The following is a 16,073-nucleotide window of genomic DNA, read 5'->3' as shown; positions in this document are numbered from 1 at the left end:
AATTATGAACACATACCCTTAGCCTAGGTGTTCTAGCATTAAAGAGCAATTTTAGAAGGTAACAAAAGAGGATGTAGTTTAATTTGCTGCTGCTTAGCTCCCATGTGCTGAGCTTTCCCTTTCTCTCTTATCTGGAGAGATTAGACCAAGGGGATGAAACTATTCCTGTTGGAGCTGTTTTGCTTCTGACTCTTACTTTCTCCCATTGGTACTAATGTTCATGAATATAACCAATTCATGTAAACTGCCTCTCTGTGCTATTTTATTTTGCTCACAAGATTTTAAGTAAAAAAAAAAAAAAAAACAAACAACAAAAAGAACACTTGAATTTACAGGGAGAAAGTGTCAAAGGGTTAATAAAAACCATGCTCATTTGCTTGAGGACTACATAAATAATGAAAATCAAACACGAGACAGTTACTTTTCTTCTGTGCTGTTTGCTATCAATTCCTATGTGTTTGCTCTATTTTTGCTGTGGTTGCATTAGTATACTTGTCTGTTTCTGTCTGACTTGAAAGAAAAGATGGTATAATTATTCAGGGAATGCTGTGGCAACTCCCTTTTTGTCTTTAAATATAAATCACTTTGCGTTCCTCCTGTCTCCATTTTCTCCTTGCAGTTAGGAGTGATGGATTAGAATTAGGCTGCAGCACAGATTGGGAAAATCTCCCAGCATCCTCTTCCTGCAGAGGCATCAGCTTCCAGCGTTGACTGTAGCTGCTGCCACTCTGACATTTCTTTTAAATTCAGCAATGGAGAGTGCCTGCGATGCCGGGTGCTGGCTTGTGAACTTTTATTCTCTTATTCTTTTTGCTTGATAACTCATTAATGAAACCTCATGGATGCTGAAGAGTGAAATAGTCTGTTTTCTCTGTATGCTTTTCTCCTGTCTTTTTGTTGTGCGGTGGAAAAAGAAGAGTGAAAGAAGAAGCAATTATTTTTGTATAAGGAATATATTTACTTACCTGAAGTTAACCAAATTAACCCTGTGAGTACATTATCTCTGCCTATTAGTCCCTGAAACTGTGATTGTGTTAGACAGATTTATGGAGTTTTATCTGTGTAAATGTACTTTAGCAGGTATGCTGAACATTTAATAAAAAACATTTTGTAGTTCAGATGGAGTTCTCTGGAGAGGAGGGGAAAAATTGTATTTGGAACGGATTTAAGAAGTAATTGTTTCTCCTCTGCACTTTGCTGTGGTGAACAATGCTTCTAGCAAGCAGCAGCATCTATGCTGATGTCAGTGCTTAATCAGCTAGGATGCTGTAGGTTGTAGAACACCGCAAGGTATGTGTTTTGGATGCTGTTTTTTAATATGTGGTAATTTAAGGATAGTATCTGACTTGTAATCATTTCCTGCATTTATAATACACGTATCAAGAGAAGAAGATATACTCTAATTAACCATTTGAGGTTATATGATTTTTTGACTTTAATGTAATGCAGTTCTATGCTTTATAAGTACAAAATGCTAAGTATAATGCAGTGTGTTTTGAGAGATTTTTAGCAATTTAAGGTCTCCAAATTCAGCTATAAGTTCACTGTGTGATAAATTCCAATAAATTATTGTGAAGTTAGGTAGAACACTCTTATTGGTAGAACTACTCTGTCCTAATTTTCTGTTTTGGATCAGAGCCAATATTTGTGTGACGCAGTGCAAGTCCCATAAACATCTGGCCTGATCTGGTGTCCTACTTGCTGAATGATTTATTTCTTGTCCTTTCCATAGCAAGATAAGTGGAATTTTTATTCATTTTGTGTAAAACTGTCAGTAAGCTGTGGTTATTACTTACATATGCTAGCTCAGTTCAGGAGGATCTCTTTCAACGTAATTCCTTGTCAGTGTGTCCTATGCCCTACACCTTATGAGAAACGTTAAACAATCAGAAATTTGGAATACAAACAAAAAATAATTTTATTTTTATATACATGTTGTATGTTAAGTTCTGACTGTATTGTTCTCCAGCACATTCAGATGCTCATTTTTATAATCAGCATAGCCTATATTGACCTCAGATGGAGTAATTCATAAAAACTGTTAGTCTGATATGGGGTTTTCAAACATAGGAAATTCTCAGTTTACCTGCAAAGATTGCATATTAAAATATACATCTGAAAATACTGTTGAATCACTAAATTCTTTTAATAAATCTGATAACAATTAACATTTAATAGTGGTATATATTTCCCATAGTGTCCAACAGAACAGCGTAAAGCAATTTTTTTTAACCTGCAGACCATCATGGTGCCTTTTTTTTTTCTTTCCCCTTAGTCAAACTGTGGTCACTTTTAAATACCTATGATCTAACTGTTTTACTCATGGCGTTTAGGATTACATGTTTTTCAAGGTTGTGTCAAAGTCATGGTGTAGGGGCTTGATTTGCTTGACTAGGATTATTTCACAGTCATTCTCCTGATAAATTGTATGTGCATATTCAGATAGGTAGAAGCTCAGGTAGTTGCAGTGTGCCTTGTTCTCACAATATGGCTGATGCAAATTTTCCGTAATGAATCTTGCGTACTGTGCATGTGCAGTACCAATTGCAGTTGAACTTGAACAAGTAAAGAACTTGGTGTCAGATAAAGCTGCTGATGTTCATTTTCTTTTTAAATTGTAAAAACACCTGAAAATAATTTGATTATTGGGATACCAAATTTGGTTAATGACGAATCCAAATATGACCTTCTAATTTTCTTAAAAAAAAAAGTGACTACAACAGTAGCCTTTTTTTTTTCAGAAGGGTGGACTGGTGGCATTGGCAGTGGTGGATGCTGATCAGCCAATAAGATGAGTTTAGTGTTGGCCCTTTTATTTTCTGTGCTGTTTGAGACTTAGTGGGATGAAGAATTTTACCTCAGTTTTCTTTGTGCTGACCCAGTTTTGTTGCATCTGTAGACCATACATGAGGACAGAGCAATTGATATTTTTTGTGCTGTACAGATGCAGTATCTGTCTAGATATTTATTATTAATGCAGTGTTTCTGATATGAAACACCATCAGATAACCTTTTATCTGCCTCCCCCACCCCTTCAAGTTGTGGAGGTAAAATAGAGCAAATATTTGCATGCAAAATCTTTTGACAGCTTTGTTGCGTTCTGTTACCAGGTTCTCATGAAGCAGTGCTGTAGGCACTGAGTTTATTTTTTTTTTTAACTAGAACAAACACAGTTCTAGTCGTATCCCAAAATATTTGCATTGTTTCAATGCAAATAGTAAACAACACACCTACACTTCGCATGTTTTCCATATTTTTGCTGTAAGAAAATGACAATTCCTTAATTGTTTTCAGTGAATGCACTTGCCCAAGCCTGGCTGCCAGATGGCCTCATGCTCACTGTCCTTCTCCCTGCCTCTCTTCAAAGAGCTGCAAAATTTTTTTGATTAAATACTAATTTTAATCTATTATTCATCTATTACTATTGAGAAGGCTAAATGGCAGCATGGTACGTGAGATTCTGGGGGGGGTGGAGGTGGAGATCACTGAAGACATGATGTACATACAAAGCAGAGGAGAATTCTGAAGTATTAGATCTTCAAGGTAGCATTAATATCCTGTTGAAAATTTTAGTAGAGTTGCTTACAATTTTCAGAGAAGAAAAGGAAAAAAAGCCTCCTAGTTTAGTAAACCTCTAGTCCTCAGTTAAACAACTGTTGTTTCTTTTGGAAAAGTCACAAGTGCAGCACCTGCTTTTTCAAATCTGACAAATAAGACTCAGTTGAAGAATGTAAAGCAAAGGCACATTAATGGTCTTCTGAAAGGTGGTGGTCTGACACCTAAAATGTGATGTCAGATGAGAATTATGAGAAGGAATTTTTATTTGACATTTTTTGTTTTATTTGAATGTTTGAACACACTTGATTCGTAAGACAATATTAAAAATATTTCTACCAATGTGAACAGTAGTAATTCCTAAAATAAAGCAGTGTTCTCCTGTAGCATGTATCTAATTTTAGCTTTCCAGAGCTTCCTAGAACTTCCTCTTTTAAAGAGGAATAGAGGGTGAACACCCTCTTAAAATGCTGTCACTTCACCCTAACTTTTGGTCTTCTCTTGCTTCTGTCTATCTCATTGTTTAATCATATGTATCTGATCAGTTGTGAAGTTTAATGAAAACTATTTTTTTTTTTATATAGCTAATGGTCTCATTTGTACGAATTCTCCAGTGTCTAAATAAAACAATTTAGTGAAACTGAAGCTTTGCTTGCAAGAATACTCTTCTGGATCCCTTTTCTCTCCCTAAGTCCCGTTTTCACAAAAAGTTGAACTCTATTGAACTTTTTTGAAACTGATGGGTTTTAAACGCTTCAGGAGAGGTATGTTTGAGAGAAGTCATTTGAACTCATTTGTTTCCTAGTCCCTTCACCAGCTTTGCTGCTCTTCTCTGAATGTGTTTCAGCAACTCTGTACCCTTCTTGTAGTGAGGGTCTCAAAACTGAGACCAGTATTTGAGGTCTGGTCTTACCAGTGCCAAGGAGACAGTCACTTCCCTTGTCATGCTAGCCCCACTGTCTCTGATGCTGTCATTTCAGCCAGTTGTTGACCATCTCTTGGTCAACTTGGCATCTCTTCTTTCTGTTGTATCAACTGCACCACTCAGCTTGGTGTCATCTGTAAATTTGCTGTGTGCACTCGATTCCACTGTCTGTCACTGATAAAGATACTAAACAGTACTGGTCTCAGGACAGACCCCTGAGGTACATTACTGTCCTTCACTTATAGACATAGAGCCACTCTCTGGGTGCAATCATCCAGCCATTTCTTTATCCACTGAATGGTCCGCTCTTCAAATCCACATCTCCTCAATGTGGAGACCTGGATGTCACATGGGACTGTGTCAAAGGCCTTACAGAAGTCCAAGTAGATGAAATTGGTTGGTCTTCCCTTCTCAACTGATGCAGCCACTCCATCATAGAGGGCCACCAGATCGGTCAGGCGCAATTTGCCCTTGGTGAAGCCATCTTTGGCTGTCTTGGATCACCTCTTTGTCTTGCATGTGCCTTGACATTGCTTCCAGGAGGACCTGTTCCATGATCTTGCCAAGACAGAGCTGAGGGTCACCGATCTGTAGTTCCCCAGGTCCTCCTTTCTACTTTTCAAAAATGGGAGTGATGTTTCCCTTATTTCAGTCACCAGGGACTTCCTCTGACTGCCAGGACTTATCAAGTATGATGAAAAGAGGTGACTACATCAGCCAGTTCCCTCAGGACCCTGGGGTGCATGTCATCAGGCCCCATAGACTTGTACCTGTTCAATTTCATCAGGTGGTCTCAAACCTGCTCTTCTCTTACAGTGGGTGGGACTTTGCTCCCCCAGTCTCCATCTGTGGGTTCAGGGAAACAAAAGACTTGGGAAGTCTGACTGGCAGTGAAGACTGAGGTGAAGAAGCTGTTGAGTACCTCAGCCTTCTCCACGTCCGTCGTTACCAGTTCATCCTTCTCATCCATCAGAGGGGCTGCACTTTCCTAGGACTTTCTTTTCTGAGTAACTTATCTATATAATCCCTTCCTGTTCTTTGCATCCCTTGCCAAGCTCAATTCCATCCGTGCCTTGGCTTTCCTGATCTCATCCCTGCAAATCTGGACTGCATCCCTGTACTCTTCCCAGGCCACATGTCCCTGCTTCTGGTCCCTGCAAATTTCCTTCTTGTGCCTCAGTTTGACCAGCAGGTCCTTCCTCAGCTATACTGGTTGTCTGCCCTCCCTGCCCGCTTTTTTACACAAGGGGATGGAGAGTTCTTGTGCTCTAAGGAAAGCATCTTTAAAGAGCTGCCAGCTCTTCTTGGCTCCATTGTCTCTAAGGACAGTGTTCCGGGGATCTCATCCACTAGGTCTTTGAATAGCCTGAAGTTTGCTCTTCAGAAGTTCAGGGTTCTGACTTTGCTCATTGCCAGGCTCATACTCCTTGAGATCAAAAACTCAATCAGGGCATGGTCACTGCAGCCCAGACTGCCTCCAGTCTTCACCTCTTTAATGAGCTCTTCTGTGTTGTTGAGCACCAGTACCAGTAATGTTTCTTCTCTCACTGGTTTGTCTAATACCTGGACCTGGAGTTATCCTCAAAGTACTCTAGGAATCTCCTAGATTGCTTACGGCAGGCTGTTCAGTATTCCAAACAGACATCTGGGATTAGTGTGTTTGTCCTGTGTGCATTGTGTGGTCTTTTTTTTAATTTGTGTTTGTTTCAGAAAACCATGCATTGTAGAATAGATCACAGTGTAGTAAGTGTTCAGACTAATTCGTCTGTTCGTTGGCTAAAACAGCACTGGGTAGTTTTGCTGCCAGTGGGGTTTCCTTAAATGAATGTTTAGCGTACAGACTACAAGCATGTGTTGGTGAAGTTCTGAAACAGCGAATACACTACGCCTTCAAAGAAATTACTTTATCAAGTCTGTCTTGCATCAGAATGAAATGTTTGTGAATGTTTCCCATAAGCTGATAACATTTCCATTGAATATGTAAACTGCAGACATTTTATGTATGCAAAATTCATGCTTCTCATAAAAAGGATGTGTGCAGAATGAATGTAGCATTTGCTGTGGAGATAAACTCGATAGTGGATTTATTTTATGGGCTAAAAAAGAAGTTTGTGTCCTTGCTATACTGGTCAGATAGTTGCAGTTTGCAGAATTTTTATATTAGTAGTGATAATAGCCTAGGATAGGAAGTGACTTATGTTAATTGGAAATCATTTCAAGTATCTAACCTTTTTCTGGTGTGTGATTGTAAGTGGTGTGCAGTTTGGATTTTAGAGGAAATCTTAAAACAGTTTTCAATAAGCTTTTTGTTTACTGTAAAAAGAACGGTTCTTCATATGGTCTTACATCCTTCCTTGCTGATTTTTTAAATTAGCACATTGGGTTAAGAGTCCTTCTTGTTTGTGAATTGGAAGTGATTGACAACTTAATAATGTTCAGATCTCTTACAATGTAAATGATTTAAGCTACTTCCATTTGTTAGCTGTGAGGAACATCTAAATGTGAGAAAGCTTACACAATTTGATTCTACGTTTGTGCATTGTTCTCCAAATGTGAATAACACCTAGCATATGTAGAAAGATAAAATTAAGCTGTATGGAGGTTTGCCTGATAAACCTTGCTTTTTCACATGCCAAAAGAGGTTTACCAACACTAGCAAAGTTTGTGGTGGTGAAGGGTGTGTGTGGTTACTTATAGAGGAGTAAGTAGTTCTCAGTGAGGGAGTTGCATGCACTTAATATGCTCAAGCGCGATGCACAGAAGATTCTTTGAAGTACAGGTTTGTGTTTTTCTTTTTTTTTTGAAAAACAAAAACAAAAAAAACAACAAAAAAATCCCACACTTCGGAGTGTTTAGGAGTACTCTCCTGCAATAAGAAAAAAAAATCAAACATAACTAGAAAGCTTTGCTTTTGCTTTCATTACAAGAAAGCTAGTCTTTGCTTTTATGAACATTTTCTAATGTTCACAGTATGTGAATCTAAACTGTACTTACCAAGGAGACTTCAAACCTTCAACTACACTTAACAGAACAATCTGTGACATAAAACGTAGACCTAACACAATGTCTTTTTTAAAGAAGACAAGGTAAATGCCCAAACTCTTCTGTAGGCAGTGAGATTATTTTATGATAGACTTCATTTGAGAGATTTGTGTCAGTAAGTAACATTGCCTATTAGGAAATTACCCAAACTAGGTTTTGGTATACCAAACTAGAAGAGCAGAGTATTACTATTGGCTCATATATAAGTGATGAATGAGAGGGATAAGGTGAAACAGGTTTTTCTTCTCAGTCGCTCTCTTAATAGTGAGGTCAACTGTGTTTTCAAAATGTGAAGGAAAATAACTTGAAAAAGATCTTCAGATCACAAAGCCAATAACTGAGTTATTGGAATGCTTCTTCAGATGTAATAGACACATACACATAGAATACACACAGAACTGAAGGTGTTGGAAGAGACCTTGGAAGATCATTGGCTCCAACCCCCCTGTCAAAGCAGGTTCCTCAGAGCAGGCTGCCCAGGTAGGCGTCCAGACAAGCCTTGAATATCTCCAGGGAAGGAGACTCCACAACCTCCCTGGGCAGCCTGTTCCAGTGCTCCGTCACCCTCACCGTGAAGAAGTTCTTTTGCATGTCACTGCAGAACTTCCTGCGCTCCATCTTGTGGCCATTACTCCTTGTCCTGTCCCTGCAAACCACTGGAAAGAGATTGGCCAAATCCCTCTGTCTCCCACACTTCAGGTATTTATACACATTGATAAGATTCCCTCTCAGTCTTCTTTTCTCCAGGCTGAACAGACCCAGGTCTCTCAGCCTTTCCTCATAGGGAAGATGCTTCAGGCCGCGTATCATGTTTGTGCCCCTTAGCTGGACTCTTTCCAGGAAATCCCTGTCTTTCTTGTACCAGGGAGCCCAGAACTGGACACAGTACTCCAGGGGAGGCCTGAGCAGGGCAGAGTAGAGGGGGAGGATCACCTCCCTTGATCAGCTGGCCACGCTCCTTTTAATGCATGCCAGGATCTCATTCACCCTCTTGGCCATGAGGATACGGTGCTGGCTCATGGTCAACCTGTTGTCCACCAGGACCCCCAGGTCCTTCTCCTCAGAGCTCTTCTCCAGCAGGTCATCCCCCAGCCTGTACTGATAGATGTGGTTGTTCCTTCCCAGGTGCAGGACTCTACACTTACTAAATCTCATTTGGTTTCTTCCTGCCTATCTCTCCAGCTGGTCCAGGTCTCACTGAATGGCAGCACAGCCTTCTGGTGTGTCAGCCACTCCTCCCAGCTTTGTGTCATCGGCGTACCTGCTGAGGGCAGACACTATTCCCTCATCAAGGTTGTGAATGAAGATGTTAAACAAGACCGGACCCAGCACTGACCCCTGGGGAACACTGCTAGTCACAGGTCTCCAGCCAGACTCTGCACTGCTGATCACCACCCTCTGGTGATGATATGGATCACCACCAGAGGTGATCCATACATCCATACAGAGATGTATGTTACTGTCAACATGAAAGCAATTACCACAGGCGATTGGAAATCTTTATAGTTGCTAGCTGCATCCATGAAACAAAGGCCAAATGCAGTCGTGTAATTCACTGCTGATCTGAGGCATAGCTCAGAATTAAAAATGTATCAAAGAGGATGCCAGGGACAGAAAGCCTTCCTGCTGCAATTACACAAAGTACCAGGGTCATTTAAGTTAAATAAGTTATGGGTTGATGTGCCAGTTTTAAAGTGTTTTGGATCCTTGCTAAGTAGTAAAACCAGTGGAGACCATCAGGAATGTTCTGGAGTGTTAATACATAAAATAAAGAAGTTAACTGAGAGGAACTTAAAAAGATATGGAGTCCAACTGCCTGACTGCTTCAGGGCTCTCCAAAAGCCAAAGCATGTTACTGAAGGCATTGTCCAAACGCCTCGTGAAGACCAAGAGGCACAGGGCACCAACCACCCATCTAGGAAGCCTGTGCCAGTGCCTGACCACCCTCACGGCACAGAAATGTTTCCTAATGCCCAGCCTGGCCCTCCCCTGGCACAGCTCCGTGCCGTGCCCATGTGTCCTGCTATCGGTGACCAGGAGCAGAGACTGCCACCTTCCTGCACAGGCCTGCACACAATAGTCAAGGCAAGGCCACACCAATGCTAAATCACCTCTATATGCTGTGCTGTGTTAATGCACCCCAAAATGCAGCTTGCCCTCCTGACTGCTGGGGCCTACAGCTGGCTCATGTTGAATCTGCTGTTCACCAGCATCCCCAGGTCTCTTTCTGCAGGGGTGCTCTCCATCCACTGGTCTCCAAAACGGTGCCTGTGAACAGCATTACTCCATACCAGGTGCTGTTTACCCTTGTTGAAATTCATGCCTTTGATGATTGCTCAATGCTGCAATACATATCTTGATGCCTCTGCAAGGCCTTTTGTCCTTGCTGTGAGTCATCATCAGCTCCCAGTTAAATATCATCAGCAAACTTGCTAAGGATGCACTCCAACCCTACATTCAGATCACTGATAAAAATGCTGAACAAAACTGGCTGTAGATGTGAGTCCTGAGGAACAAGAATTGAGCCTTGGGGAACACATGTGAGATGTGAACATGAAATGATGATTTTATTGTCTCTCCATGAACTGTGACATTTGATGCTGTAGTGGCAGTACAACTTTTGATCTGGTCTCAGAGAAGTTCTTCCAGGGAGACACTGGATTCCAACACCCCGAGACTGGAAGGCTTGAGTTTACTTTATTAAGTATGTATGGTAGTGCACACCAGCACAGAAATCTGTACCTCATGGAGGAAGCTCTGCACAGTAATCCTGTGCAGGTGGGAGGGGAAGAGGGATCCTATCAGCTAAAGGTGATAAAGGTCAGAATCACCACTGATCTTGGACGTTACAGAGGATGGATACATTTAAAGTAAAGCGGTGTTCAAAAAGACCATGAGCTTGCTAGCCAAGAAAGAAAATGGAACATTTGAACAGATTCAAGCGAGGCTCATCTGCAATTTACCATCAAGAAATCATGCTCTGAGGCAGGAATGATGGCAATCAGTGCAAATGTAGGATTTTTTATTTATTTATTTATTTTTAGAAAAGTAATTTATTTGAAATCTTTGAAAATAGCTAGCTATTTTCATTTGCTGGAAAGACAGAGCAAATAGAATGTTTAGTCTAAGCAGGCATGTACTGAATGAAATTAGTTTCCTAAAAAAAACACAAGTGTGAAGCATGAACATAGAAGCATTGGTACACAGTGGTAGTAATGGTTTGTTACTGAGAGACTAACTCTTTTCCTTCCTCATATATCAGAAACAAAACTGAGCCTATTAATGTAGGCAAGTAAAAGTGAATTTTTGACAGCGATCTATTTACAGATGCTATTGGAATTAGCTGATAAAATTGAGTATTTTGCAAAACTTTCATTATGAATTACTCTTACATTTCTTGCTGCTATTCTTTTGAGAGCATGTTTAAGACTTTTAAAGAAGACATGTAAACAGATGTACATTTATTAGTCATACAAATACTTTAATTTAGACAAATTTATTCATATATTCATACGCAGTCTAGATACAGTAAAATATATGTTCTTTGCTTATATTTAGTAAATTAAAATGTTTATCAAGAAAATATTGATTAACAATGATAGGATCACACACATACATATTTCTGATGATTTTTGTTAATGGGAAGCATTAATCCAGTTGAACAGATTTAAACGAAGTTTAAAGTCCACTGTTTTTCCAAATAGGCAGGGTGCTTCATAGGCTAGATTCAGTGGTTTTCTCCAGCCAGAATCTAGAAAGAATTTTACTTCAGCAGTATGAACAGTTATTAAGATCTCAGGCCTTAGCAGGTTCCTAAACTAAATACTCAAATGGGTTATTTTTTCTGGATTTAGAAGCTACAGTATGCAAAAATACAAAACAAGTTTGTGGTTGGCTTTGATACTTTTTTTTTCCTTAAACTAAAGATGCAGAAAGTGTGAATGTGTGAAGAGATAAATACTCTGTATGTCTCCCATAAGGGTTTCTTGGTCTGTGGGATGAATTTTTTTTCTCCTTCAGAAATGATTGTGGAAAGTGTCTTCAGTATAAGAATTGTAAGGCAAAGAAATTTACATTTAAGATTTTGTATTTGATGTTCTAACTCTTCACAGATTTTTTTTTTCAAATTTAGATCTGAGAAGTCAAATCTCCTGTTAATATCAGTGCAAGTAGCTTCACAAAGATAAAAAAGTGTGTGTGCACTGAAACTTTGAGAAGAAAGTTCTTAAGCCTTGTGTGACCAATAGTAAATTGCTGTTTCCCGATTAAACACAAACAAACCTGAATGCTTAATATACCACTTTCCATTTTCCCCTAGTCAAGGAGGAGCTGGTAGGAAGGATTAATCAGGGTGTTAAAGACTTAGAGGAGAGAGTCCGAAATCAAAGAGATTAAGCAAACCTTATTAAAAGGGGAAAACAGAAATTGTACGTGATCCTGTTGAAGTCATAAAGAAAATGGTGTCTAGTTTTGTAGCCATCTTGCAATAACGCTACTATGTTGGCTTTCCCCGCTCTCCCACCCCACCATTTTTCATGGAGAGGTGAGATTCAGAGATTTGTATGTATATATGTATATTTGTATGTATGTATGTAGCAGAGGGGGAACCGAAAAATAAATGTATGGATTTACTCAAATACACTCCTATCATTGAGTAGCCTTTATTATCACCAGTCCAGTGAAGATAATTCATACAAACTTTTATACTGAAAGATTTAGGGCTTGGAAAATGAAGAAGAAAGAAGGCAAAACAACCATTTTTTTTTTTTACAGTACATTTGCAACACTTCAATTGAAGTGTAGTCCCAAGGCTATGGTTTATAATAAAACCAAAGAATTTACATGAAAGTGCACACTGTAAACTTTCTGAATAAAGATAAAATATCATAATATACTCCTGTAATTAATGTAACTAACATGTAAAAAATGAATGTCTAGGTAAAAGATTGGGTACAGTTAGCCAGCATAGTATGAATTGTGAATTGTACCCTTATATTCTGTATTTATATTGTATCTTATATGTATCTTCATATGTATATGTATCTTCATATCTTATATGAAGAACAGCATGCAAACAACAACAAAATGCTGACTCTTTTTCATCTGCATTTTGTTATTATTACTTATGCATTTTTATGTAGACCTAAATAAAGTTTCCATGCAAGAACTTTCCTGATTTTTTTTTTTTTTTTTTTTTAAATAGAAGGCAAGTTAGCTATCTTCAAGCTAGACATCTAAGTAAGAGAACATAAATGAGTACAGGCAACAGGACACTGGGTCGTGTAGGCTAGAGATAAAAAGAACACATATGAACTAGATTTGCTTACCATATGTTACTAATAAGTACTGGCTAATAAAGACTTCAGTTACCTGTGCCTATACCGCAGGGCAGTCATGAGCCACATTACAGTCCTTGTTCCCCAGGCTTTGGACAAGATACTGGGTGAAATCTGAGAGTCTGACCCTCTGGCAGTGAATCTTAAGCACCTGGGGAAGGAGAAAGCTTCTGTGCTCATAAGACTCTTGTTCTGTTTGCCTGGATCCCCAGCATGCCCCAAGGAGAATATCTGTACAGGAAGTTCAGTAAAGCTCAACCAGACGAAGAGCAGTGAAAAGACTGGAAAATGAGGAGTTTGCTGAAGTCTAGACTTTGCTGTCTGGTACAAGTAGCAAACTAAGAGTTACAAAAATACATCTCGACAATCAGTATTATATTTTGTGTCCTTTTGTCAGGACTTCTGTAGCTTAACTATGTTATGCCTTCTTTCATAAAGAGGACCTGCTGGAAAGTTGTAGTGTTGTCAGAAGATACTAGGAATATCAGAATCAGTGAGACATCTAATAAATATTGTAAATTTTCAGTTGAGGAGAAGCCTCTAGATGACCAGCAATAGAGTGCAAGGACTGATAACATATCACGACCATAGGTATCCCTAAAACCAAGCTGTCATGCATAAACAAAGACTGTCAAGCAAATAGAAACTGATGAGCTTTCTACTGGGCCTTAATTTTGTGAAATTATTCTTGAAATAATTGCATTAGGAAGCGAGTTAGAGCCAGGATGTAAAGAGGACCTGTACCTTTATCTCATCACTTAAATAAAAAAGGGCCTTTGAGGGTCATGAAACCATATGTTCTTAGACAAATGGCTAAAGTGGTATTAGTTCATCAAGGCCTTGTTACTTGCTTTGACTGTTCTGTAATATTTTGTTAATTTATGGGATTTATAAAAGACAAAAAGTAAAATAAACTGTAATATTATTAAAATATTTGAACAAGGGTTACTTTTCCTGTGTTGACAAAAGCTACTGTAAAATCACGGTAGTATGTGATCGTGTATATGTGATCTGTATTGTCAGTTGGCCAAAACCTTCTGTATTATTTCTTTAGGGATTGCTTCAATATTGTAATCAGCAGAGCACCATCAAATAAGAACAACAAAAAATCTGTCCCTAAATAGTAACTAGTATGCAGATTTCTACTCTTTTTTGGCCAAACTATACCATGGCTCAAGGCCCAGGATGTGTGGCACTTTTTTGTTTGTTTTTGTTTGTTTTTAAACAGTATCTTGAAGACAGATTGGGAAGGAAGTGATTTGTTGGGCAATTCACAATTTTGCAATTCACAGTTACAAAGTGCAAAATTTGCCTCTTGGTAGGCTCAATAATATATCTTTAGTAGTTTCAAAGTACTCAGTTACAGATCTGGTATCTCTACAGAAGGATTCATTTTTCAAGTACTGCTCTAAAAAAAGAGCAGAAAGCTGAACTAGTGTTTTTGGAGGTCATTTAGTCTTAAGGTAATTTTCTGCCCCTGAAGGAATACAGAAAGCATAACTAATAATTTAAAGCTTTTTTTTTTTTTTTTTTTTTTGGCGATGGAGAGTGCTAGAGGGGAGAGGAGTTTGATTATTCTATGTGAAAACCTGTCCAATCATATTCTGATATCTCCCTTTCCCCCCCTTTTTTTTCATGTGTGTGTTTTACATTTAGATTTAGAACAGATGCATTCACTGTTGTTTGTCTTTCATAAATTCCTCCTTCAGGATTCTTCTGTTCTGGTCAGCACTTAAATATTCATCTCATTGACATGATCTGTTGCTTACCACTGCTTAACCTTTCTTGAATAAAGCCCATTATAGAGCCTAAACCTTTTGTTTTAAAGCTGTAGACAGATTATCTTTCCCAGATCCAGCTGTGCTGATTAAAGGCTATGTAGCTGCTAGCTGTTCTTTACTACCAAGAATGCCCAGTGTGTTACCTGTTCCACTCGTGGAGCAATTTGTGAGTGCTCCCAATGTCAGGCAAAACTGGCTGAGATAACACTTGTTAGATGTTATGCTCTTAAGCAAGTGCAAGTGACTTTGCTTGAAGTGAATCAGGAAGAACAAAAGCTTTTTGCGTGGCTGCAAGCTTCTGACAGGTCTAGTTTTGGGCATAGCTGTTTACAGAGTGAATGTCTGTTTATTAGCTTTCTCGAACAAGAGTATTACTGTGTCATCTCTCTCCAGACTCAGATCTGAATACAAAATCTGACATTACATTTGTGTTAATACTGACGTATGAGAGCTTAGGCACAATAACTTGTGTATTTGTTGTACAAGTAGTAGTAAAAATGACTCCATCGCATATTGACTGGTAAACAGAGGACGACAAAGCCATAAACATCATTTTAGTAAGAAAAGAGAGTATTCCTATGTAGCATGGTTGAAGTGATAAGAATCTGACTTGGTTTTGTAAGGTCAGATTTTAAAAATGAACAATAAAATTGCTATGTAAGACCCATGGAGTTATATAAGAAAAATATATATAAATATATAAAATACATTTACAGTTTGCCTAAATTAAGATTCTTTTTTTTAGGGCATCCAAAATGGATCTCAAGACTGCTCTGGAAGAATGTTCAATGGCACTGAATTTATTTCTAAACAATAAGTTCTCTGAAGCCCTGGAATTACTTCGTCCATGGTGAGATCATGTTATTTGCTTACGTTACTGTAAACAGATAGTGTGAAATGTGATAAGTGGTAGCTGAAGATTAATTTATAGCTCTGAAAATAATAGCTTTCATTTATTCCCTCATGTCCAAAAACATTTCTCAATATTCTGGGCCTTTAGCAGTGCACATATTTCTCCTTAAGTCCATCACAGACCTGTTAATAAAGCACTTAATTGGTTTGTTATAGTTTATCATTAAAGTTGTCTTTTCTAGTGCATAATGAAAAAATGGAAGAACAGGACCTTATCCAATGTATCTTTGATCAGAGAATTTGTGCAAAGGAACTGCTTTTTGAGCAGATTAGTAAAGCTAATTAGGAAAACTCTAAATTCTCTTTCGAATGCTTTTAAAATTACATCTGTGTGACAGTAGTGTTTACTTTTAAATCAAACCTTTCAATTTAACAACTGTCTATCTTCTGCCATGTTGCATTTGGTCAGTATAATTAAGTCTTCATAAATTGATGGACACAGTTATGTAGCATGTTCTAGAGAGCGTGTGTGCTTTTGCTTTCATACTATCACTGTAGTAAGAACAGTACTGATAAACCTGT

The 16,073-nt window shown here is 38.5% G+C and overlaps 1 protein-coding gene across 3 annotated transcripts in view; it reads left to right on the top strand.

Annotated features, from left to right (window-relative positions):
- The window catches only part of TTC39B (tetratricopeptide repeat domain 39B), a 77,867-nt gene that overhangs the window by 31,857 nt on the left and 29,937 nt on the right, over positions 1–16,073 (top strand). For 2 of the 3 annotated variants that reach the window (XM_068666507.1, XM_068666508.1), the window contains exon 3: positions 15,385–15,489. In XM_068666507.1, coding sequence (XP_068522608.1) covers positions 15,385–15,489 — 105 coding nt within the window. Of the gene's footprint in view, positions 1–622; positions 989–15,384; positions 15,490–16,073 lie in introns of those variants that run through there. The other variant, XM_068666506.1, reaches the window with a different exon arrangement.

Source organism: Anas acuta, chromosome Z (assembly GCF_963932015.1).
Source record: "Anas acuta chromosome Z, bAnaAcu1.1, whole genome shotgun sequence".
NCBI lineage: Eukaryota > Metazoa > Chordata > Aves > Anseriformes > Anatidae > Anas > Anas acuta.
This window is presented reverse-complemented; position numbering and strand designations above follow the sequence as displayed.